Here is a 26,826-nt window from a genome sequence, read left to right as displayed (position 1 = left end):
CTACATGTGGAAGCCTTCTTGCCTGAGGCCATGCCAAGTACAGACCTGCTGTGGTGGATTTGCTAATGTGCCACCTACGCTCAGGCAACAAAGGTCAGCTCTGCCCCTTGTCCAGGAGCAACAACAATGATTGGGGCTGATCTGTAGTCTGGTAGAAGAAGCTTAAAATATAGCTATGCTCTCCTCTCCCAATTATGTATAGCTCAAATTAAAAATTGAAGGTACAATAAATACATGGTGGCTACAATTTTAAGAGTTGCACTCTGGTAGATCAGCTGCAGTGTTTTCTACAGACAGGACTACACCATTTTGACAGTGGAATACTTAGTCTGAGGAGAGCTGGGCTTCATAGAGGATTGAGAAGAGGGCAGGTGGCATAAAGTCAGAGTGACTGCTTTCAGGACTATCTGGGGAGAGGATAACCAAGGAGAGACAAATAATTAAAGATTGCAGGCTGTCCTTTTAATACATCAGGAAAAAATCTTTTAAAAAGTAGGATAATATATTTAGTAGGACCAAATAAAAGGACAAAGTAGTGAATAAGATTTCAACATCCCCAGAACTCTTCTTCAAGCCTAATTAGAGTGGCCATATGAAAAGGAGGACAGGGCTCCTGTATCTTTAACAGTTGTGATGAAGAGGGAATTTCAGCAGGTGTTATTTGTATATGTGCAGCACCTGGTGAAATTCCCTCTTCATCACAACTGTTAAAGATACAGGAGCCCTGTCCTCTTTTGTATCTGGTCAAGAGGCATACAAATGACACCTACTGAAATTCCCTTTTCTATGCAACTGTTAACAATACAGGAGCCCTGTCCTCCTTTTCATATGGTCACCCTTCTTCAAGCTAAAGGTTAAACAAAACAATAAAACAAAAAAAGGTCGGTGGGGGGAGAAAAAAGAAGGGCATGGTGGGAAAGCATCTAAACTGACAGTCTGTAACAGTGTTAACACAGAGCACAGGAGTCAAATTTAATTAGGTTAAAATTGTGCTGGGTGTAAAACAGACTTCAGCTCGCTTATTACTTAGATGATCCTTATAAAGTTTTGTGGAGTAAGCCTAGCTCTGTATTGCTGAGATAGGCAGATTTTGAGTCCTAATTGTCATCCTACACTTAGCCCGAGAAGCAAGAGACAAGGACGATCTAGGACAACAATGGTTACTTTACTTAGGGCTGGACTGGTTATTAAAAGGGGCATTATTTTAATGGACTCAGAACCCTATAATCCAATTGTAATTACTTGGGTACAATTATATACCAGCCTTCCTCAACCCGGAGGGTACCAGGTTGGGGAAGGCTGTTTTATATTGTGTTTATCTTGATTCCACCCCCACCTTTCTCTTCTGCATAAATAAATTGCTTTCTTTCCCCTATTATAGAAATGATGTGTTCCCCCCCCACATTCTTTTCACCCTACTCCCCCACCCTCCCACAGTTGGAAGAAGTGGAGGAGCCATCGTTTCAACAAAAAACTATGTACAAGTAGTATAATGTAATACATTCAAATGTTTCTTTTTTTTATCAAGGCTGCTGGATTGGGAAAGCTAACCTCACTCATCAGATAAGAGTAGAAATCTCCATATTCATACACCCGCAATTGACATATAGATGGAAGAAATTTCAAATTTAGTAAAATGAGCCTATAATGTATGTATGTACGTACGTACGTACACACACACCCCAAAAGGAAGCAAGGGAGCACCTGCCTTGTGATCTGAAACTCACATGTGAATGAGTATTCTCCAGCGATGGTTATTTTTTAATATACCATTATCCAAGAGAAACAACAAATCTTGGATATAGGTCTGCTGATGTAAGGGAACACATACTCCTAAGCCTCTGCAATTGGCCAGAGGGTTCTGGGCTACTAAAAGGATGCACTTTATCCCTTTCAGGGAGAACAGTGGCATGTGTGTAGGGTACCACTTTGGTGGGCGGTACCTCTGCTCCAACCATTAGTTCCCATTAAGGAAACATCCACCACCTATTCTTCATTAGCCAGCAATCTGCTTAACAAAGGATATAGCTGGCATGGCTTGGCCAGCATTCATAATACAAAGATAGGCAACATCTGTGTTTGTATTATTACAAAGGGCTGAAAACTTTCCTACCTTGGTCACTTAGTTCTTTATATGAACATGACAAAGCTGTGTGGGTGATTACTATTGCAGAAAGAAATGGAGACGCTGCGAACTACCTCAGGTAAGAACTTGCTAAAAGAACCATCTGCTTTGCATAGGTTTGGTCATTGCATGAGTCTCCAACACTGACTAAAATTAGGACATTTCATTTGGCTTAGATCAGGGGTGCAAAAATGTTTGGGGTGGAGAGCCAGATTGCCCTGCTCCTCATGAATGAATGTCATCAGAGGCATGTCTCTGCCTCTGACGTAACTCCACTTTTTTCTTCATGCTGAAAGGAGGCACAGAACAATGCCACCACACAACATGGAAAAAGCCCAGGTTGCCCCTTATCCCTACTGCTATCTCACATCAGAGATCGCTGTGGGAATGGAGGGCATTGGGACTTGCCTGTGTGGGTAAGAGTGGCCACATTCCTCAGTGTGGGCAAGTCAGACCCAGGCCATCTAGCATCCCTCTTCCAATCTCTGATCTGAGAACAAGGTTAACAATGGAGGTCTACTGGTGCATGCAAGCAGGGGAATCCTCGCTGTTAACTTAGAACAGAGAAAGCAGCAGGGATGTTCTCTTAGGGGATTCCCTCAGTGGGTGGTCCAGGCAGGATTTTGGTTCCCTACAAGCCAGAAGTTCTGCACCACTGGTTTAAATGGAGGAACTCTACTCTGTCAGGTTTAATAGAACAAATCTGGGATGAGATTTGTCACTGGCTTTCCCAGGTCTCAGGCAGAGGTCTTTCCTGGTCATTGCTATTTGAAATCTATTAAATGGGAGATGTCAAGGACTAAATCTGGGACATTGCACATGGAAAGCATCTGTTCTATCAAGGAGCTATGGTCCCTCTGCAAAGAAGATCCAACAAGCCCATGGCAGCTATTGTGAAATTAACTGAAACAATAATTTATCCTAACTGAGGATACAATAATTTGCTACTATCTGATGGTCATGCTGCATGGGTTCACATGATTGGAGAGAGAAAATAAGCCACAAAGCCATGAGTTCTGGAGTGGTTTGTAAACCATCCTGTCCCCTACCTGTGCCAGCTTCAGACATCATGACAACCTGTGCCCAGTGAGGATATTTATGGAAATTAGGAGGCTACTCAGTTGTGCAAACCTGTTCAATGTGTGACAAGTCCTTCAAGGGATGAACGGGATGAAATCTTTATTGCTAAAAGCGATACGCCATCACAATTTAACATAGTTAAAAAATAAAATACAAGTAAAAAGACGAGCTTGTACGTAAATGGAATAAAAATAGATAATAAAAATAAAAAAGATAAAACAAAAATACAAGAATATAAAAATACAAAATCACATTTACATAAATTAAGAGCGCCACAGTGGGGTACTAGAACAACACATTTAAAAAGGGCAAAATCTCCAGCTCCCCATTACAATACTTGTAAATGGTCTTGATACCTAGCTTTCAACTTACTTGCAGCCAAGGCAAATTTTGCAACCAGAGCAGTAATAAATACATTGTTGCCAGCCAGCAAGGTACAGGTTTGCTCAAGGAAAGGTTGGTTAGAAAGGTAGCAAAGAATGTAATCGAGATTTTTTTGTCTAGGGATGTATATAAAGGGCATCACAACAGATAATGTTGAATGTCCTCCACTTCCCCTGACTCACAGAAGCAGAGTCTTTGGTGCACAGTGGGGTTATTGAATCTTCCTTTTAAATAGGTGGTGGGCATACACTGACACGCAAAGCTGTAAATGCTTTTCTAAATGGTGCCAGTGTAAGATTGATAAAGTACTGCTCCAGCCCAAAAGATGTTTTGTATATAAGGAAGAATATGCCATTTGGGAAAGTAAATGAAGGTCCCACCATTTGGAATCAAGATAAAAAAATTCTTTGATAAGTTGATTGACTCTGTTAGAGGAATAGTTTGGTAGAGCTTCCACATTAATCCTGTAACGATAAAGTATCATACTGACTGAGTTTACCCAAGAACTATGAGACAAGGATTGTAATTGCTCTAGCATTTTTTGGGGGGGAGCTGGGAATCACTCATGCTAGCCAGCTTCAACCAGAATAGGGCTAGTGCAACATGTGCATGTTTGAATGGAGATTAGCCAGGTTTTGGCGGTGGCCAGGAGTGCATTTGCACAGTTAAAGCTAGTGCGCCAGCTGCACCCATTCCTAGAGATGTCGGACTTGGCCATGGTGACACATGCCTTAGTTACATCCTGGTTGGATTACTATAACGCACTTTACGTGTGGCTGCCTTTAAAGAGTATTTGAAAACTCCAGCTGGTTCAAAGAGCTGCAGCCAGATTGTTGACCAGGGCTGGTTACAGGGAGCATACAGCTCCCTTGTTAAAACAGCTCCACTGGCTTCCAGTCTGTTTCCGGGCACAATTCAAAGTGCTGGTTATGACCTATAAAGCCCTATATGGCTCGGGTCCAGGTTATTTGAAAGACTGTATTCTCCCTTATGAGCTTGCCCATACTTTGAGATCTTCTGGAGAAGCCCTTCTTTCAGGCCCACCATCTTCACAGGCGCGCTTGGTGGAAACATGGGAGAGGACCTTCTTGATGGCTGCTCCAATGCACTAGACTGGCTCCCTCCTTGATGGGCTTTCGGAAGCAGGCTAAAACTTGTTTGTTCCAACAGGTCTTTGGAGAGTAATTTTGTCTTCCATCTATGTTAATGACTTATCATTTTGTTGTGTATTTTAAACCTTTTTCTTTTTTTTTACTTTTCTTTTCCTAGGTTTAACAATGTATGTTTTAAGACTGCCTTGAGGCTCAGTATTGGGCAAAAGGTGGGATACAAATATAATAATAATAATAATAATAATAATAATAATAATAATAATAATAGCCCTGTTTCAGCCCTTAAAATGGGGGCAGGCATTCCTTTGGGGACAACCAGCAACAGTTTTAGAAAAGAGTTCTGCATCACTTCAATGGTGAAAGCATTACTGTATCCCCAGATCTCTGTACCATACAATAATTGTGGCACAATCTTCTTTCGGAATACCTTAACTGTGAGAGCAACCAAGCTCCCCCCCATGAAATCTGGAGAACCATAATAAAGAATGAATAGAATGGGAGGATTTCAATTTAACTGTGAGGAGGTGTGGCTTCAAGACAATTTTGAATTAAAACCCAAACCCAAATATTCAAGATACTCCTATATAAATAGTTGCATCACTCTACAACTTGCTTCCCCAAATTGTGTGGTAGCAGATTATACTGATAATTTTTTCATCCTAGTGTGCCAAATATGGCAAATTTCTATGTGAAATCTAATATGAGGAGTGAAGTGTGGGTAGTACATCAGAGATAATATTGTTCACCACAGTTTGTTCATATGGTTGGCAAATGTATTACCACATTTGCTCTTTTTGGCCAGGATAAAGCTTGCACTCTAAAGAGGTTAAATACATCATGAAAATTCAAATTACTAAATGAGAAGAGATACATCATGAAAATTCAAATTACTAAATGAGAAGAGAAATAATATAGTACAAAGGACAAAGTTAGTGGAGCGGGACTTGGATTCTTGGTCCATGGAAATGTCAATGAGCCCTTGTATGCATTGCACTGTTTATCATACAGGCACAAAGTGACCTCCACGACGCAGCCTTTCCCACCTAGAAAGAGAATATTGCTACAATATAAAAGTGTACCTCCAGATAGTTTTATGGCACTATTACAGTTGCTGGCTGTCTATTTCTTTGTTAAGTGGATTGTTAGTTAATAGAGTACATAGTGGTTATGAGATGGTTTCCTAATAGTTTGAAACCTGTGTTTTTGAATGAGACATCCACCAGTAATTAGAGAAGATGGCGCTCTGCCAGCTGAGGGGAGGTGGCAGACCTGCGTGTTCTAAGGGGGAGAGAAAGACACAGCAGAAAAAGCACTTTGCAGTGGGAATGGGGTTACTGCACCACTGCTTTTCCATTTCTCTTCAGAGTATCTTCCAATCTTTTACGAATGCCTGTTTGACTCTACTGGCACACTGCATGTATATTTGTAAATAAAACAATACTATGGAGTTACCTTAAATTTTCAGAGGTTTCTCACCCAAAAAGGAGCTAATAATAATGTATTATAGTGCTGTGCCTGTAATATCTCAATAATCAAAGTGCTGAATGTGTGCCAACAGGTTTTTGAGCCACACAGATTTGAAAAGGTTTGATAACTAAAAATGTGAATTTTGTTCTCGTCATGTTCAATTGCATAAGTCATCGCAACATTCATGTGGTAAAGGGGAGTTTGTTCATATCATAAACACAGCTTAAAGTTAACAATCCTATGTGGGATTGCCTTGGCAAGAGGTGTGAGAACATGAAAGACACTGTGGTCAAGGCTGCCAAAAATTACAGTATCAATGATATCTAAGGCAGACTATGTTTTAATACCATAAACGTAGATTAATGGAATAATATTTTAACCATAATGAATTGTCACTTATTTTTATTATGAAATGTAAAGATTCCATAAAAGTACTTGAAATAAAAAAAATGCATTGTCTTTATGTCCGATCTCATCTTTCTCTTTTGCAACAGTACAATTTATGCATGTTGATTTGGGAATAAATCCAGCTGTGTTCAGTGGGATTTACTCCCGTTTCATGAGGATTGCAGCCGAAATGCGGAGGTCACCCCTTATGAAGTCGGGTTGGTAGAGAATTTAGATACATTTATTACACCTAGCTTCGGTTTTGGCGTTAGCCCTTGTTTCCTTCTGTACCACCTTTAGTTGCCCGGATATAACGCATCGAGCGACCTCAACCATAAACCCAGACTCTATCCCGTTAATCCCGGGTCTACCCGCCGCAAATGCTTCGTCCTTAACCTCCCGGTGGTTGCCATAGTGCCGCCCCCCTCCGCGCTTAGGGCGGTAGCCCCCGCCTCCGCATGGCTGTGCGCGATGACGTACGTTGACGCAGACGGCGGGCGTGCCGGCGGCGGTGGCTCGGGGCCCCTCCCCCAGAAGATGGCGAGTCCGTGCGGGCGGCAGGAGTGCTCCATCGACAGGCGCGGCTTCCGCCACCAGCTCGACTCGTGGCGACACCGGCTGCTGCGCTGTGTGGGTGAGGGACCGAGAGGGGGAGGGGAGCGGAGCATGTGGGCGGAGGGGAAGCTAACCGCGGCGTGACCCCCCCCTCCTTCCCCTCAGCACATAGCGAGGGAGAGCGAGCCGCGCCCCTCCCCCATCCACTCTTTCGTTCGCCGACTGGCCGCGCGCGCGCTCCCTCCCTCCCGCGCGGATTAGCCGCTCCTCACGCGCTCCCCAACCGCCCCCTCCTCGCGCCTCACGGAGCAACCGCGGCCTAGGCTCCGCCCCGCCCACTCCGGCCTGGCCTCTCTTCTCCCTCCCCCGCCCCCCTCTGGGGTGGGGGAGGAAGAGGGCTCTTTGTTTGGGGAACGGGGTGGGCCGGGCTGTGTCCGCCGGAATGGGTTAAGGAAGGAAGTGTTTAGGTGAGCCCCGCCATGGCTGTGTCCGCTCACGGTGAGAAGCTGATGCGGTTTTGGAAAGTTACCCTTGATGGGATGATTGTAGAGTAGGATTGTTCCGGGTGACCACGCCCCTCTCCCATTCCCCGATTTTTACGAACGGATCGTCACCTTTTATTTATCTGGTCCTTGTTTTCCTCTTCTTAGCCAAATTATGTCCGTGGCCAAGCAGAACAATCTTGCTCCATTTAGCCACTGAATAGTGGGGGTGGGGGTGGGGTGGGGGTCTAAAGATCACAGGCACTGACTGATCCTGATACGTTAAAGCTTAATCACCCTGATGTATCTTGATGGAAACCTAAACGTATTCCCCAAACCCTTTAGATTTCAAAGATGTTCACATTGCTAGGTTTTTCAAGAGAGTAACTTGTGTTGGAATCATAACCTGCTAGGAATAATGCCATCGGCTTTTGTAAAACGGATGTAGATGAAAAGGTGCACAAAGTTAGGGAGGGGATGTTCTCTACAATAATGGTAATTTTTAAACTTTAACTTTAATGCCTTATAAAATAATATAGTCTTTCAATACTTAAGAGTGTCTGTTGCCTATTTAGCAGTGCGATCCTATACACCAGTATGATCCTATACACATCTACTGTGGGCTAAATCACATTGAGATCAATGGGACTTATTCCCAGGTTAATTTGTGTAGGATTATGTCCTAAATAGTGTTTTTAAAATCCCATATACTTTTGGTAATAGTACCTTCCCTGCCTTTCAAGATAATGCATCTATTAAAACACTGTGGTCCACTTTATGCTACTATATTTACAGTACAACCTTATCTATGTTTATTTGAAAATAATCCCACTGTATTCTTACTTCCAAGTAAGTATGTGTATGTTGTTTTATTATCCTAAAACAAAGGAAGATGTATTTATTTTATAAGGAGCAGGGACAGTAGAAGCAGATCATTTTAAACCAAGCCTTGTTTCCTAGACAGCAAAGGAAGCATGCTAGATCATGTTAATTCTAAGCTTGCAGGTCACCCTCCAGATCTGTCCCTTTGCATGTGAATATATTCATTGCAATTTAAACACCACCACCCAATTCTTGCTTAGGCAGTAATCCTTTTTATAACCATGGTCAGCAATTATTCAGTATAAATTTATGGTGATATTTTTATTTTCCCCCCTCATGCACCTGCATTCCCTTATAACAGGCATTTAGACATGTTAAAATATTGGTTATTATGTCTTGTTTAAAGTATGGAACATCTGCTTGTTGTTGCAGTAATATGTAAAGTGACGTTCAGTACACTGTCATCTTTGTTTAACAGTATCAAGAATAGTCCAGTGCTTGGGAGAGTGTACTGTCAACTGCAAACACATATGAGAGATGTGGTTGTTTATGACAAGAAGGTGGTTCAGATGTAACTTGTTGACTAAAAAAAGGCCTCTGTCTTGCTTTTTGGAAAAGCTGCAGGAGATAAAGCATTAGAGTTTCTCTTTGAGGAGATACATGTGTTTAGAGCTTCTGGATACTTAGGTGCCTATCTCTTGTACATCATTTTGATACTTCCTTTGCTTGATGGAATGGAATATGTATTCTTTCATGTAATTTTTTTTTTACTGTAAGTTGTGTTCATGTCCAAATGCTACAGTATACAAGTCTTAACAGTCTCTATTATACAGCTGCTTAAATTATCTCAGGTCATCACAGGTTTCAGATCATTGCTTGGGTTATTATCCCAGTTAGTTTTGGTGGGCATTTTTTTTATCTTTGAAATTCTGTGATTTACAGGGAAAGGAGACACTGATAATTTAATCTGTTTGGACAGAAATGCAAAAGATGTCTGCAAATTCAAAGGAAACATTACATTAGAACACTTCTGTATGGTCTTGGCAACCATAAGTGCTACAGATTTGGAAAAAATGAACATACTAGCCAGGGGGTACATGCATTCTTTCTTCTCCCCCTTTCTGTGCAGCCTCAGTTTCTATTTGGGTGCACTTTCCCCCCTTTTGTGTAAACAAAAGATATGAAGGAAATGACTAAGCTGTGAAGGTTAATCACCTAGTCATCCAGATTATTTTTGGAGGTAAAGTACAAAAACATTTTAGAAGGTCCAAAGTATAATTGTGTTGGTGGTATTTTATCTTGATAGCAATGTACCTAACAGTTTGAACTTCAAATTGATCAGTTTTATGAGGTTTCAGATGTGGTGTTTGCTTCATATGTAACTCCCATAAATTGCCAGGTATAAATGTTGTTTCTATCTTTTCCAGGGTTTTCTTTTGTTATAGAAATGATGTATTTATGAATTCATTTTGATTTCAAATTTAGTAGGAGGGAATATAGGTTTTGAGCAAAACATGTGATGTGCTTTGTATACAGAACTGTAATTTGATTTGGGGTGGTAGGGTGGGCAAAAAGTGATCTGCCTGTGATTTCAGAGACTGTTCCACTAGCACTGCCAGATAGGCTGATAGAACTGTGTTAAGTATGTGTCAGTGGTATCATTGGTCTTACAGCCTTTCCCAGCCTTGAGCTCTCAAGATGCTTTGCGCTACACCTCCCATCAACTCCAGCCAGAAGGATTGATATTTGGAGTGATGGGAGTTGTATTCCAAAACATCTGTAGGGCACCCGGTTGGGGAATGTGGCTATATGCCAACTATTAAGGTAAACAGAAGGAGGTTGGTAATGTTATCAGTGTTAATGTTCTTTGGCTTGGCTGAAGTAAAATCATATTAGAATTTTATTATAATCACTTTGTCTAAACTTGTGTTCCAAAGCATTTTATAATATAATTATTGGAGCAGGCAAGGTAAAGACATAACCATGTACTTTTAACAATAAACGCCTTAAATTTTAGTAGTAAACGGGTTCTTAAATATGATCAAATTGGTTCTTTAGGTAAAATTATATTTAACCAAAGTTCAGCTGCAGGTCTTAAAAAGTGAATGGGACACTTGCTCAATCTATTCTTAGTAAAATCTGTCCTGATTAAGAGAAGCTCTACTGTTCATAAATTGGAAGGAATTACTGTGACTTGCTTGACTTACATTGTCAAAAACAGGATTATTTGCTTGGATGCCAAACCCACAGATTAAGTTTGAAATGATAACTGCTTTGCTAGTTAACAAATATCTGTGCTCTATGTATTGCAATAAAAAGTGCTGTAATAACTGTGTTACATGCCACAATAATCCAGATTTTGATCTGTACATTGAAACCATATTTCAGTGAAGCAATATGGCTCTAAGGGGAAATTGCAGATTAATAAAATAACGATTATAGTTTTGATTTCTGTTCATGTTTTTTAAACTTGGCTTTTTGTAGTTGGTATGGATCTTATCAATTTGGAACATTAGGAGGAAATATCAAGTTCAGTTTCAGTTTGAGGTCTGATACCTAGAATTGGTATACTTCATAACTCAGGGAACAAAGTTCACAGGCTTTGTTTTTATGGAGCAAAATGCTACCTTACTGTTGCTCCTAGTAGTGTTTGAAAGTAATTCACAGAATATCTTTTGTGTTACCATATATATGAATATCCCTGCCAGTGCAGTGTTAATGTTTATCTATAGTAGCCTTCATAGGTGACATCCATACCTTTCTAGCTCCAGATCCTAAAATCAGTAGTCCTTCCATGAAGTTGGAATAAAGAGCTTGAAATTAGGACCACAGTGAAGATGAGAAGAAATTCTCATTAAGTTCTTTGGTAAAAATAAAAACATGTGCTGAGAAAAAGGTAGCTATTTCCTGTTGACTCTTTTGTGAAAGTACGTTTGTATGTGGTGTTTCTTCTCATTAATACACAAGCTAATATTTGGGTTCAGCTGTTTTTCTTTCTCTAGCAGTTCTACTAAATGACCCCTGAAACTACTTTTTATACTTCTCTAAGCAGTAAAGGAAAGGTAGCCTGATAAATCTCAGTGTGCAAACATACAGCACTTTACTGGATTGGGGTCCGAACCTTTTTTTAAAATGATGACACCCTAGAAAATGAGACATTATTGTTATGATTATGCATTCTATTATGTGGATTACAAATCAAACTTGGAACTTTGTAGCTGGGTGTCCAAGTATAGTTTTTTCCTGTCTTTTGTGCATCATTGTACTGTATCACTTTGCAATGCTAGGCAATGTATGGAAGTTAAAATATGAGACCTGAGCACACTAAGCATCATGATAGTTAAAATGTGCTTGACAGCTAGAACACTTTATTTCCTAGATGTAAGTTAGTCATGCTTATTTCTTTGAATTTGGCTAGAGGCTGCTTCTGTGGGCTCTTGTTTGTTGAGCTTTCTGATTGCACAGGGCTTTGCAGAGCAGAGAAAAATGTTAAAACAATGTAAATGTTGCACAAAATGCACAATATTTTAGGGATATGTGTGTCCTCTAGCTGCAGAGCACTTGTTGGATGGCTTTGTGCATGCTGCTGTTTTCTCAGCTATAGTTATATGAATAAAAGTTTTCTTTCATTATGTCTTGTTATGAAGGGTGCACATGTATATAAAGCAGCTTTCCCCTTTAAAATACACAGAAATGGTAACTGAGAAAACGTTTGAGCTATCTGTACTTTTATATAAAATATCTCTTATATAGCTGCCCTCAGACCCAAGATGGCTTTGGGTAAGTTGCATGCATGGATATCTTATATTTACCCTCATTGTGTAGGGTTTTCTGTGGCTCATGTACAAAACATCTCTCCTGGAATCTTCTACAGCTTATGTTCTCAAACATGTGCTAAAAAAAGGCAGGGACGCCTTTTTAGGCAGGAACGCCTTTTTTTAATTGTACAGTTAAATTTTTCTTTGTTTAAACAAACATTTGCCAGATGGTATATGCTAAACTATATGCTTTGAACGTCGTCCAAATTATACTTAGTAGTTACAGCATTCGTGTATGTTGTCAGAGTGCAGTGGGTGTTAAAACTCTGAAACGGACTCTTAGCAGCATGACATTGTTAGCTTGCATGTTTATTCCAATTTCCTTGGCTGAGGAAAAAAGTAAGCTACACATTTCTGACCATGAAGTTTTGTAGGCCATTCAGATTACCATTAGACAGGTCTGAAACATAGTCATGTGGCATTAGTTTTTCTGGACTAAATTCCAGAATCTCTGACCAAGAAAGATTTTGTAAGTTATATCTACTTAATTCTTTTGGTTCTAGTTGTTTAATAAGTTTTTTTTTTGCATGTGGAGAAATTCTGTTGGGGAAAGAGGATTGGGAAGAACTGTAATTCTATGGCAGGGGTGCACAACCTGTGACATAAGGGCTGCATGCAGCCCCCAAGCCCTTAATTGTGGCCATCCACGGCTTACTCGATCCTGCTGCTGACTAATTCCCAACATTGGTGACATTGATACAAAGAAAAATCTGTATCATGATCACTGGTGTGTGTTCACGAGCACATGAGTGTATAAGTGTGTGTGCAGCCCCCAACCCCCAAGCTAGCTAATGGTTATGCACCCATGTTCTATAGAGAAGAAATGTATTCTTTTTCGTGACCACTGGAAAGCCAACCGAAACTCCTCCCACTTTTGCAATTATCGTAGAAGCATTCATTCAGAAATAAGAGATTATTCTGAGTAAAGCAGCTCTATTACATTTTTCTTCCTTGTAAGTACTGGATTTAATTTCTAATTCTCACTTAGAGGAAGACCAATCAGAGAAAAGTTGAGCTCTACCAATTGGCCAGACATCTAAGTAGAAAAATACAAAGCTTAATATACAGTACATTTTTGTTTGTTCTTTTAGCAAAGCATAGAAAAATAAATAAGTGTACCTATCGATTTTTTAGTTAGTTTTTTAATTGGAATATGCATCTTTTGCTTCCTCACCATCCTTGCTCTGTCTTTCTGATGTTTCCTTCCTCGTCATCCTATTTCCCTTTAGATTTCTAATTCTTCTACTTCATCTTCCATGTTTAGTTCTCAACTTTTCCCTTCAATATTATATCATGTTTTAAACTCTTTCCCCCTTACATCTGCATACCTAATTTCTTTGCGCGATCATACGGCCCACTGCCTGCACGTACCAGTGAGGTGGGCCATGGCATGTGACTGTGTGTGTGTGTGTGTAGCCATTTTGAATATCCAGCACCCGGCTGCAGCTTGTGTATTGCAAATCCAGGGACTGTGGGTTATGCAAGGGTTAAACTACTCATATAGCCCACAGTCCCCAGCTTTGCATGACACAACAAACTGTGGCCGGGCTTTGAATATGCAAATCCTGCGAGATGTGCACCATGGTTGACACACAACCCATGGTGGGTTGTTTTGATCACAGCTGCCCACCATGGCTTAGTTTACCTGTGGGAGCTGTCATGTCAGGTGCTCCTGGGTGCCATTTTTGCATGGCCCCTAGGCTTGTCAGACCATGCAAACCCAGGTGGCAGAGGGTGTTTAAGAGTTAGACAAACCTCAAATAACCTGTGGATTGTTTTAGGGTTATTCAAGAATTGTCTAACCCTCAAACAGCTGCTTCCTGTGTTCGTACGACAACAAGCCATGACATGCTGGGTACCCACAGGCACCATACAAAAAATGGTACCTAGCATGACACAACAACTCCTACAGATAAATTAAGTCAGAGGTCTCACCCAGTTTGTTTTAGTTATAAATAAAGCAATATGTTGATCCTGGAAACTTGCTTCTTCAGCTGCTATGTGACTGGTAAATGCTTTGTTTAGCACAAAATCTTTGCTTGCTGTAGAAGCCAAACTTTAAAAAACCATGTTGAGGGAAAGACTTAATATAATAGTATGGTTTAAATTATTAGTCCGATAAAAAGATTTTAAAGATGTGTGTGTGTGTGTATGTAGGGGTCCTTTAAGAGTAAATGAAAATTGATTGGTGGTACAAAGCCTTATTTGCCATGGCAAGTTTTGCCTAGCGCAGTGAAAGGCTTTATTGTTTTCTACACTTTTACTTCTTCTTCTTGATGTCTTCCAGTCCTCTTTACCCACTCCTTCTTTATGTTTCTATGAGCTTTTTCCACTGTGTTGTAGAATTTCATTGCACATCACTGTCACTCTTTCCTGAAATATTATGCATTTTTCTTCGTATGTTCCTAAATCCATTTGTATTTTTGTTCCTGCTAATGTTTGCAGCATTACCCAATGTAGTGCCATCTGTGAATTTTACTAACATGCTGTTTACCCTTTCTTCCAGATCCAGTTTCTGATCCTACTTCCACATTTGGGAGTATGCAAGTGACAAAAACACCTCTTTGCGTAGCTTGACTGGATGCCCCAAGACTAGGATGTTAGTATACTTAAACCATTTTCCTTCCTCTACGATGTTGCCAATAAACTACTTGTACATTGGTTGTTTGGCTATGATTGGCTATTGTGGCACTTTATTAATACAAAACGCCAGTAGTGAAGAAAGTTAATTTATAGAGCTTCTGTAAAGTTTGGCCAAGATGTTCAAAATGTGTGCCAAAAGCTGGGCTCCTAATTAATCTAGATATGATAGGTTCTTGGAAGCACCGACTAGTGTCTGTTCCCATTATTAAGTGAGGATTTTAAAAGCTCAGTATTTTTTAATTAAAATGAATCCAAGTGTACTTAGGAATCTGCTCTTAGGTATCTGCGGGTGTTTTTTTTTTAAAAAGGTGGTCTGATTATAGTATATAAAAAGGTTTGCATTTAGACTATCAGAATTTAGTTTTAAATATCTAAATGAGTGGATATGTATTGAAATGATTCTAGTCTATAGAGACGTAATACCTAAAATATTAAAATAGTGGCACTGTGTTTCATTATTTTTATTTGGTTTCAAAATGTAGTCCCTAGTTGACACTGCAGTCTCCATCTTGAGTAGGAAAATTGTAAATTGTTTGAAAAATTTGATTTTTTTGGTTGGTGTATATATTGACAAAGAACTTAATAATTGGATAGGCATACCTAACTCAGGCCAGTGGTAAAACATGAATCTTCTATCATATTCTAATGTTTCTTTGGCATCTACTAAATGCTAAGCAATTGGTCAGGCCCTTCTTTACAGTTTTCTCAAATATAGTGTAATCGGGGTTTGCTAGTGACTTTGCAGGGATGTGTCTGCTTGCCTCTCTTTCCAGTCCTCCACCAATCTTTTAAAAGCCTGAAGTGAAAGAGAATGCAAGTATACAGGAAGCTACAATAGCGTTGTGCTGTGCTAACTAAAAACCGCAGGGATAGTAATAGAGATAGGAGAGAGGCAGTGCAGTTCGCCTGAGCAGGTGAGGGGCTGCAGTGCATTTTGCTACTTGGCTGCTTATCCAGGAACAGTTGCTACTTATGAACCTGCCTTGTTCTTTGACTTACTATTAATTCATTTAGCCACGTACTCACGGGCAGAAGTCCTCCAACAACAAACACAGAGATCCCCCTCCCCCCAGCACTACTGTCTGCTATCTTCTAACTGGAGATTGAACCTAGGACCTTCCACATGCAAATTGTATGCTCTTCCACTGAGCATTGTCCCCTCATTCCAGAATTTAAAGTCATATGTCTCTTAGCAAGGCATATTTCAATTGTAATCCGACCTCACATACTCTTAAGTGACAATTGTATTTCTAGACTAACAATTCGGATAGGCAAGCGGAAAATTTTAATGGCTGAATAAAGTTAATTGGGAATATTTAAGTGAATTTGATGTAGTGTGGGGTAGGTATCAATAGTAGCTATTGTATATTTTGGCTGTACTGCTTTTAAGAACACTACCTTTTAAATTGATGCAGAAATATTTGGGGACCGAAATCCTAGGTTGACATTATATTTAGCTATTACAGTTGGGTGGTGTGTGCTTTTGCCCTCCCTTACCTCCCTGGCTTAATATTTTGTCCATTTGTCATGGTACAAGTTGATTGCGAGCTCATGTAAGCCAGATTTTTATGATGGGAGGGATGCAATTAGTTATTTTTGTTGTTCCCTGATATAATTGTGTAAATTTACAGAGTAGTGTTCTGTTGTGTTGCTTTAAAATCAGTCACAAAACACCCCTCTCTAATCTACTCTGTTTGGAAGTGCCTGACAGGAGACTGTCAGGAGAATGAAAGATTGTATGGGGTAAGAAGGGCAAGTGAGGAAAGCAGTAGATAAGTAGTAGATAAGCAGAAGTGTGATGAGGATGAAAGAAGCTGCGACATAAATGAACAATGTGGGGCAGCCCTCCCGTGAAGCAAGGTGAGGAGCCTGCATCAGGTAGTAGAGTGGGAGGAGTGGTGAATTATGCCACTCCGCACCCCCAAGGAGGGCCTGCTGTCTTGCCACCTCCAGTGAGTGTTCTGGAGAGCCCTGCCAACTACTCCCCTGCTGTGGCATTTGCTGCAGGAAGAGAGTGGCCAGTGGGGCTCTCTGGAGCAGCTGCCCATGCTCTATTTCTCTCGTTGCACACTCCGTTTACTTTTGCCATTGTGGCATTGGCTCTATGAAGAGCTACGCAGTTAGAAGAAGTGGAAGTGGGACTCTTGGAAGAGCTTTCCCATGTCTCTTGAGAGTCCTGCAGCCACTTCTTTTGGCCATGCAGCTCTCCCATTCGGCTGACGTGGCAGCAGTGGCAATGGCAAAGGGAAAGGAGGCACATAGCAAGGAAATGGATGAACGATGTGGCAAGGGTGCGATGGGGTGTCATGCTGTGGGAAGAAGTGTGATACAGCAGTGCATATCTCTCCCTCTTTAGATGGTGAGAGAGCAAGAGTAGATAGAAGCAAAGGGTTGTCAATGACTAAAAGAAAAAAGGAATAGGGACAAGCAGGAGAAAGAATGGTCCCAAATGTTTTTTAGGCTGATGCGAAGGCAAATCACTATGGTATTTGACTCTTCTTTTTAGGCTCTGTTGTGCTTGAAGTGTCTCTCAGTGAAAGCATTGGAGGGAAAAGATAAAGGATGAACAGTTTCTTTTACCTTGCCCTACCTTCCTTTCTCCACCCTTCTACCCAGATTGTTTTTTGGGAAGCCCACATGGTTGTGTGTGTGTGTGCACATATAATGAATTTAAAAAGTGGACATTGAACATGTAAGTATGCTTAGGGTGAAGCACCGTAGGACTCGATCACAGCAGAATGTAAAGATCCTCTACCCTTGTGGAAAAATACTGGGGCTACAAATGACTTTCCATCTCCTCCCCAAACTAGTAGAAATGTTGACATTTGGCTGGAGTTAGGCTGAAGAATTCAGAAACTGGCCTGCTGCTTCCTTCTCTTCAGCCTGGAATCCAGGTTTTGGGGGAGTTGGATGTACATCCTCCAAAAAAAGTATTCTAAAGCTTTGAAGGAGGCTGCCTTCTTACAGCTTGCAGGGCCACAGGGTGGGGAAAATAAATTAGGATACACTTTGATCTCCTTTCAGATGCACAAAGGGCTGATCCACAAACAGATCTCTCCACAGAGACATGAATCCAAGTTGACTAGGCTGCTTGCCCCCATAGAGGGAGCTTTGTGTGTGTATATCTGTACATGTGTTACTTCCCTTCAGACTGATGCTGATCATGTGTCACTGGGGGGGACATGTCCAACACATGCATTGGCATCTAGAGTCTATGTCGACTGACATGTTCTTATGAGCATGTTCACGTATTTGGTAGCAAATGCCTGAGAAGGGCTGGTGTCTTCAGTATTTTGTATCCTGTCTTGTCAACATTCATTGAGGAATTACTGTGAAGCAGGTTCTGCTTCTGCACATTGTCCACTTTCAGAGTGGGGTTTGCATTGAGTCAATCTTATCTGCTCCTTGAAATTTATTTCTATTAGTTTCTGTGTTTGTTTCTGGAGGACAGATATACAACTGAGATGAGAGCACATCCCATACTTGGGGGGCAGGGTATATACCTAACAAGGCAATGAGAATTGCAATGTATGACCTTTTCCTGGGTGGATTTGATTTAAATCAATTTGATCACGATTTAAATCACTACTCAGAAAGACTCGATTTAATCATGTGACTCCGCCCCCCCCCCCCAAAAGTGCACTCTTCCTTGCTAAAATGAAACCTTCATCTGGTTGTAAATATTAAGATTATACCAGCAAGAATGAGTCTTTGGTAACTCTGAGTTGTGTAAAAACACAACTCAGAGTTACCAAAGACTCATTCTTGCTGGTATAATCTTAATATTTACAACCAGATGAAGGTTTCATTTTTAGAATAGCAACTTTTCAGATTAGTTTTACAGTTATATCAAAAAAACACTGATTTGGTTATACTATTAGAAACACATCATAGATAGATAATTATGAAATTATTGTGAGGTGAACTATCTCCAGTTCAATAGGTTAATCATTCATATTTGGACAACTTTTCTGCTGTACTTTATTGGAAGGAGAAAAATAATCATACAGAAACCTCTGGAAGAGCATGACATTGTGAATGGATTATTGGAATTAATTTACCAAAAAATTTAAACAGCCTCATGCTACATAATTAAAAACTAATCCTTATTTCATGATGAATAACCTTTGGACTATAATGTATCTTAAATAGAAAACTATCTTTAGATAGATTTTTCCTCAAAAAGTATTTTATTAAAAAAATCCAATTTAAATTAAATTCCTATTTTTTTATTTTTTAAAAAAACCCGTTGATTTTTATCAGCCCTGTCACCAGGCCAAGACTTCTCTTTTTGTTATATTCTTTTAACCAGGGAAGGGAATCTCTGGATGTGTTGGTGTAACGATAGCTTCTATGGATTAATAAATCCTTTCATGTGCGTATGATTCTTTCGTTCCTGTTAAAATCACCATCTGTTATTTATTACATTTTTATACTGCCCCATAGCCAAATCTTTCTGGGCAGTTACTAAGCTTTTGATTTTTAATTACCTTGAGAGTAGCGGTAAGATAAATGCGCATACAAGGCTTCATTCTGGTAACTATACATAAGAAAATTTTAAATAGCAAATTGCTGGCCAGGAGAGAGAAGTACATCCAAGTTACACTCCCATCCTATGCCACTAACTATTTTCTGTCCTTTTGCTGCAGTAGGTAGGGAGAAATGGTCTTTTCTGCTTATTATTTATTTATTTATTTATTTAGAATATTTATATACCGCTCCCCATTGAAAAATTTTGGATAAAATGAACAAGATAAAATGAAGATAAAAACAGAATAAAACAGTTAAATCAAAATTTAAAAGAAGCAAAAACAGAGATTCAAGGCTGCATATTAAGGAAAAGCTTCTTGGAATAAAGATGGTCGGAACCTGCAGGTCGGAGCCTGCAGAGGCAGGGAATTCCACAGGAGGGAATCACCACGCTGAAGGCTCTTCCCCTGGTGGATTCCAGTCGGAGGATGGATCTGTGTGGAACCACCAGGAACATGCCCTCAGATGACCTCAGTGACCGGGCAGGTTGGTAAGGGAGAAGGCGCTCTCTCAGGTATCCTGATCCCAAGTTGTTTAGGGCTTTGTACACTAGGACAAGAACCTTAAACCTGGCCCATTAGCCAGTGCAGTTCCTTCAGCAGAGGAGTTACATGCTGGAAAGGGGCAGCTCCAGACAACAGCCGAGCTGCAGCCTTCTGCACTAGCTCCAGCTTCTGGAGCAGCTTCAAGGGCAGCCCCACATAGAGCGCATTGCAGTAATCCAATCTTGAGGTTACCAGTGCCTGTACCACCGCGGCCAAGCTATCCCTGTCCAGGAGAGGCCGTAGTTGGCGAATCAACTGAAGATGGTAAAAGGCACTCTGAGCCGTGGCAGCTACTTGAGCCTCCCAACAACAGAAATGGGTCTAAGAGTACCCCCAAACTACGAACCTGTTCTTTCAGAGGCAGTGCAACCCCATCCAGAACAGACAATGAGCCTGTCCCCCGGACTCGGGAACCACTCACCCACAGGGCTTCCGTCTTGCCAGGATTCAGTCTCAGTTTATTGGCCCTCATCCAGCCCATTACTGAGTCTAGGCACTGGTCCAGGACCAGCACAGCCTCAACTGATTCAGTTGTCACAGGGAGATAGAGCTGCGTGTCATCAGCGTATTGATGGCATTTAGCTCCATATCCCCTAATGACCGCTCCCAACAGCTTCATATAGATGTTAAATAACACTGGGGACAAGATGGTGCCCTGCGGCACTCCATAGCTCAATTGCCAAGGGGCCGAGGACCCAATGCTACTCTCTGAAAACGACCCCGTAGGTAGGACCGGAACCACTGTAACACAGCTCCTCCGATGCCCATCCCACGGAGTCAATCCAGGATACCATGGTCGATGGTATCAAAAGCCGATGAGAGATCGAGCAGGATTAACAGGGTTGCATTCCCCCTTTTAACTATCTGAGCAGGTTTCATTAATTATGCTTGCCATGACAAGTGTGGCACTACCTTCTGGTAAATGTGACAAGCAATCACTCCTCCCCACTTGGAAGCTGCAGAGATCATCCTGGAAACTTCCTGGTAACCCCAACCTTCTCCCCCTGTTCCAACATCTGGAGAAGGGCTAGGGGTGGTTTGACAGTTGTGCTTGGTGGTAGTAGGACTTGAATAATACTGCTGAATAGTGGACAAAGTCTACGTAGTTGCTGCCTATCTTTTCTGCAGGAGAGAAAGATGGGGAAAACACTTCTTTGGCTGTTCTTTGTCACAGATGCTATAGCTCCTTTGTTGAAACGTGCATGCCCCCTTTTCTCCTGCAGGAAAGGGAGGAGGTTTCTTCAGCCTTTGCTTGCCAAAGAACTGCTGAATGCCTTTGCTGAGTATCCGCTGCAACCAGAATCCTCCTTGCCTATCTTTCCTGCGGGAAATATAGGAGGAGAGGACTTCCTTCATTGGGCAGAAGCCCTTGTTTCAGCTGTCAAGTGGAACCTGGTGATCATAATTTTTGGCTTGACTAGCAAAGCCAGCCAAAAATGGGAGAACCTGGAATAAGAGAATGCTTAAACCCCAATAATTTTAGAAGCACCAGTGGTACTTCTAGCAGTAGAATTCAGTGGCTGAGTTCTACCCTGGCTGTTCAGGGAGAATTTCTCTCCCCACACCCCCTTTGAATCACTGTAATTAAAATAAAAGAAGTAAAGTAGTGTTGTCACCCTGAAAGTGACTGTGTTGGCTAGGGTTGATAGGAGTTGTAGGTCAAAACATCTGGAGGGCTACATGTTGCCCACCTCTAATGTAAAGAATATGCAAATTGCCAGCAAGAGCTTGCTTTTGTGGGTACCTTCTATTTTTGTGGTGTCTGTGCAGTGCCCCATTTGGAAAACTTCTATAGCTGAGGAAGTTTTGGTGAGAACCCTCCCTCACCGTGGAGTAAAGCCCTTGAAGTTGTGGAGCCATTGGCAGACAAGCCTGCTAATGGGGGGTACATGACACAGGTGTCAATGTACCCCCCTCCCTGCCTTGAGGTGTCAGAAACCCTTTCCTTCCTGCCTCGGCCTTTGAGAGTTCCAGAGACTGCTCAAGCCCTGAATTCGAGCTGTACCAACCCACCCACTTGGCTGGCCGTTCAAACTTACAGTAGCAAAGAAGCTATTGAAAAAGGCCAAAGTGGAGCAATTCTCTTCAGAGCCATAGAAAAGGCAGCAGTCAGGCCAGCTATGGACCCTATGCTGCATTTGCCCGTTTCGGTGCCAATCATACTGTTGACCGTACTAGTTCTTCTTTTGATGCTCAGTTTGCCGATACTGTGTTGAGCCCAGTTTACAGAACCGGCTCCCACAGCCAACCCTATGAAGGATCCTATACTAATCACATCTACATCAAAAGGTGAGATTAGAGAGCTATTGCCGGTCCAGGTCACAACATGGAGGCCGATTGATAATTGCTAAGTTGCTAAGTTCATCGATCCCTTGAGGATCTCTGGATTCCGTGTTCTCAGACTACTGCTCCTCAGGTCAAAGAGATAAATCATCTTTAAGTTACACAAGCATGACAGATGCAGATCATTTCACATTAGGATAGGCGTTGGAGTTGGCACCTATGGCCTCAACGTAACTATTGGGACGTGTTGCATTCAGGGTATGAAGGGCAGACACTGGATGAATGTTAATAAAATCGTCCTCGCTATCCGGCACAACTTCCATGATTGGTACTGATATACACTGTTGGCTACAGTTTCTCAGCCACCATCGGATCAGGGGTCATTCCTGGTTCTGCCTACGGTCCCACTGTTGTGGTTGATACAAACCATGGTGCCATCAACACAATAGTCAATAATGACTTCATGTTGGTAACATCTATTTTGCCATCATCCATACTACCACCATAGCAAGTACTAGTTGTGGTATTGGCCATCCAACCATTCTCCATGCTACACCCTGGCTCTTGCTTGGCCACCGCTCTAACCACCTGGTCACAATAGAGGCCAAGCTGTTGGCACAAACTATTTACACTACCAGCCATTCCAAGCGTATTGCCACAGTCTAGGTTGCAGGATTCCGGTTGGACTCGGCCTGTTCTTCCCTGGTGCTGTCCATCTTATCACCAGATCTAGTAGGCAATCTGGACCTGGCTTATCCTTCAGAAGATATGGGCTCATTTTCAGGGCAGGTACTCTAAATCGTGTAGTCCCTTGGCCTGGAATCGGAACGAGTGGTTGCGAGGATAAAATAACTTTGTGCTTGACACTTTACACATGGAAGTGTAAAATCCGGTTGTGATCCCACTATTACTGACTATCCAGCAATCCTGGAATGCTCCCTCCTCTGTGGCTCCAATGTCAAAAAGACTGGAGAATATATATCAGGTGCAAGAGAAGGATACTGGTTTTCTGTTCATGCGCTTGCCTCCTAACTATCATAGCAGAGGCTTCACAGGGAAAGTTACAAAGGGTTAACTCTTCCCCATGAATAAGGATGGCAGATGCCTGGATCTCATGGGCCACAGAATTTACTCCTCAGTGGTGCTGGGCTTGCATGTCTTTCTACGAGCTTGGGCATGTATCACATCAGACTCATGGGTCCTTTTCATAATATGAAAGGGTTACAGGATCAGTTTGACTCCCTTCGCCCTGTCAGTTCCATCAAAATTGTGACCCCATTCCCTGCATTGTGAATGGAAGCAGAGACCCTCTTGGCAAAGGGTGTCTTAGAGTATGGCCGAGTGCATCAGCTTCATGACAGTTTCTATTCTTGTTACTTCACTGTTTCAAAGAAGGATGAAGAGCTTTGACTGATTCTGGATCTCAGAGATGTGAATCCATTTATCACCCCCAAGAAGTTCTGGATAGCCACACTCGCATCTATTCTTCTGCTCCTTCAGAAAGGGGACTGATTTGAGTCCATGGATATGAAGGATGCATATTTTAAAATTGCCATCAATCGGAAATTCCAACACTTTTTCCAATTCACCAATGAGCCCAAGACCTATCCATTTCGGGTGTTACCCTTTGGACTTGCCACTGCACCAAATATATTCACCAAGTGCATGGCTGTGTTGGGCCTCATTTTCGTGTCCAAGGGGTGATGGTGTACCCCTAAATTGATGACTGTCTACTGGTGCCGTCCACAAGAGAGGGCATCATATGGGCTGTGTCCCTGACATGTCACCTTCAGTGGGATCTCGGTCTCCACCGGAACGATGAGAAAACCCACTTGAAACTAACACAGAGAATCCAATTAATTGGGTCAGTTCTGGATTCTATAGAGGGCTGAGCATTCCTTCCTCTGGACCATGCATCAACATTAACATGCCATGCAGGAGAGTTATCCATTTAAAGTTACCCATGTGGTGCACATCCAGCAGTTACTGAGACTGATGGTGGCTGCTACCACAGTAGTGCCTTTTGCATTGTTGAGGATGAGGGCGCTCCAAAATTGGTTCATCCGAGTGTTCGGTGCCCATCATACCTATCTCTGTATACTTGGGGAAGTGGCAAACACTTTGGTGTGGCAGATGGACACTTCCAATCTGGATCTGGGACTTTTGTTTCTCCAGCCTTCTCTGTTCGGAATCTTTACCAAAGAAGCATCCTTATTGGGGTAGGGAACTCACTCTGGGTTCTTGGAAAAGCAAGGGATGTGGACCAAGGCAAATCTGCTCATCATATCAATTTCTTGGAATTGCTGGGAGTTTCCTGCTGGCTTTTGAGACTGATTTCAGAGGTCACTTGGTTCAAGTAATCTTGGATAATATCACCACCGTTTAGTACTGGAACAAGCAAGGTGGGACAAAATCTCCCTCTGGTTGACCTAACCCTCAAGATCTTTAACTGGTGCCTCTCCCGTTGGAGTGGTCTGGTTGCTGTGCTCACTGCTGGGGTGGATAGCACCATAGCAAAATTGCAGTACTTGGTGCAATTGATGGTGTAGATGGTCTGTTGACCCTTTCCAACCCTCAGCTCCCTGACATGAATTGCTCACAAGCCATCTGCAAGATGTTTTTATACCCATAAGTGGGCATCCTTTTGCTCCTTTGCTGCCACTCATGCCTTTGACCCTGTTTGGTGTTAGTTGCACCAAATTTTGCAATTTTGTCTCTTTACAATAAGGGCTTAAAACTTCCTTTTCTGAAAGTATATCTGTTGGCTATCTCTGCCTCTCATGCTCTGGTGGGTGGTTTCTGTTTTTTCATACCCACTCACTAAGCTGTGTCTTTGATGTGTATGGGATCTAGTTCCTACAGTTCAGCTCCTGATACCAACTTGGAGTTTGTCAGTTGTTCTGTAGATCTTGACTGCTGAGCCACTCAAACCTCTTGTAACATCAGATTTCCATCTCCTGTTTTGGAAATCTGTATTTCTGATGGCTATTATATTGGCCCGCCAGTCCAGCAAACTGTGTGCATTGTGTATAGACCCACCTTATATAAGTTTCCATTGCAACAAAGTGGTGCTCTATCTTGACATCGCATTCCTGCCCAAGATGATGTCTGAGTTCCACTTTAGTGAGGACATTGTACTCTCAGCTTTCTTTCCATCTCTTCCTACTCTGCTTTTATCTCCTCTGCATACCATGGACTTTCAAAGTGCGTTGGCTTTCTACAAATCAAGGACTGAGTCCTTTCAGCAGTCTCCTTGCTTATTTGTGTAAGCAAGCATGTGCAGCAAGCAGCACATGTAATCTCAGAGACTGTTGTCCTGGGTGGTCCACACTATTAAGTTGGTGTATGAACTGGCTGGCCCTGATCTTTCTGGTCCAATTTGAGCTTACTCGACCCATGCCATGGCTATGTTGGTGGAGTCTCCCTTCTGAGCTATGCAGAGCAGCCATCTGGTCAAAACCATCAATTTTTATCAGCCCTTAACTGACTTAATGTGTGAGCTAGAACAGACTGCTCTTTCGGTTGCGGAGTTCTGTCCATTGTCTTGTGGTAGAACACTGACCTGCCACCAGCAAGTTAGCTTGCTATTCACCCCTAAGTATGATGCACAGAGACCATGAATAAAGACATGTCACTTACTTTTAACTGTAGTTCTTTGAGTGGTCATCCGTGCATTCACACAACCAACCCAACATTCCCACTTCGTTATCGGTGTCGATATCAATGTTGGTGCCAAAGCTCTGCTTGGTTCTGAGGCTCCAATGGGTTCCAGCCAAGAATTCTTCAGCTGTAGAAGTTTCCCAAATGGAGCTCCGCACAGCCACAGAGCCTTTATGTTCAAATGCACAGATGACCACCAGAAAAACTACAGTTAACAGGTAAGCAACCTGTCTTTAAGCAGGATAGTGCTGAATTGAGGAAAGAACTTTGATTTGCATTATATTTTAGAAATCCTGGCTTCAGGATTGCTGATTTCAGTGCAAGACTGTATTTGCTGTTGAACGAAGTTTTAGTATAGTGAGCCAAGTATTTTAAAAATAGTATTTAAAGGAGGAATCATTGGCTGTGGTCTTTCGAACCTTCTGGCCTGCAGAAGAATAATTTATTATCTAAAAATTCTTTCCTGAGTCTAAGGTGTATTAAGGCATTTGGGGAAATAAGCAATACTTTTGAGAATTCCATAGGACTGTTTCTGTGATCATGATGGAGCTCTCTTGTATGGTGGAACAGTTTGTTGATCAGATGCTATCACTATTAATGCATGATCTATGCTCTTGAGAATGTGAGAGAAAAGCATTTACAATTAGGAAGATTAAAGCTTGAAGTACATAAAGACAAAGGATATGCTGCTCTTCTCCTTCCCACCCCCTCCAAATCCCCTAGAAGATTAAGAGAGTCTGCCAGAGCAATTACCACTTCATGTGAAGGTAGAGGCAGCGATTCCCTGGGATCTGGGATTTGTTTCATCCGTGTCAATTAGGTTCTTGCATAGGGATACATGGTGATTACATGTTGTCAGCAGAGAACTGGAGTGTCTAATGGCTAAGAGAAGTAGCTATGAATTGGGACCTTATTCAAACTTTACCCCTTCCA

At 41.8% G+C, this 26,826-nt stretch overlaps 1 protein-coding gene across 3 annotated transcripts in view; it reads left to right on the top strand.

Moving 5' to 3' along the window:
* Window positions 1-7,076: 7,076 nt before the first annotated feature.
* Window positions 7,077-26,826, top strand: part of LCOR (ligand dependent nuclear receptor corepressor) — an 82,304-nt gene continuing 62,554 nt past the window's right edge. For all 3 annotated transcript variants that reach the window (XM_063132522.1, XM_063132521.1, XM_063132525.1), the window contains exon 1: window positions 7,077-7,189. In XM_063132522.1, coding sequence (XP_062988592.1) covers window positions 7,093-7,189 — 97 coding nt within the window. In that variant the 5' untranslated portion in view covers window positions 7,077-7,092. The remainder of the gene's footprint in view (window positions 7,190-26,826) is intronic.

The sequence above is a fragment of the Elgaria multicarinata genome, chromosome 8, assembly GCF_023053635.1.
Source record: "Elgaria multicarinata webbii isolate HBS135686 ecotype San Diego chromosome 8, rElgMul1.1.pri, whole genome shotgun sequence".
Classification (NCBI taxonomy): Eukaryota; Metazoa; Chordata; class Lepidosauria; order Squamata; family Anguidae; genus Elgaria; species Elgaria multicarinata.
Note: the sequence above shows the minus strand (reverse complement) of the source record. Positions and strands in the feature narration are given on the sequence as shown.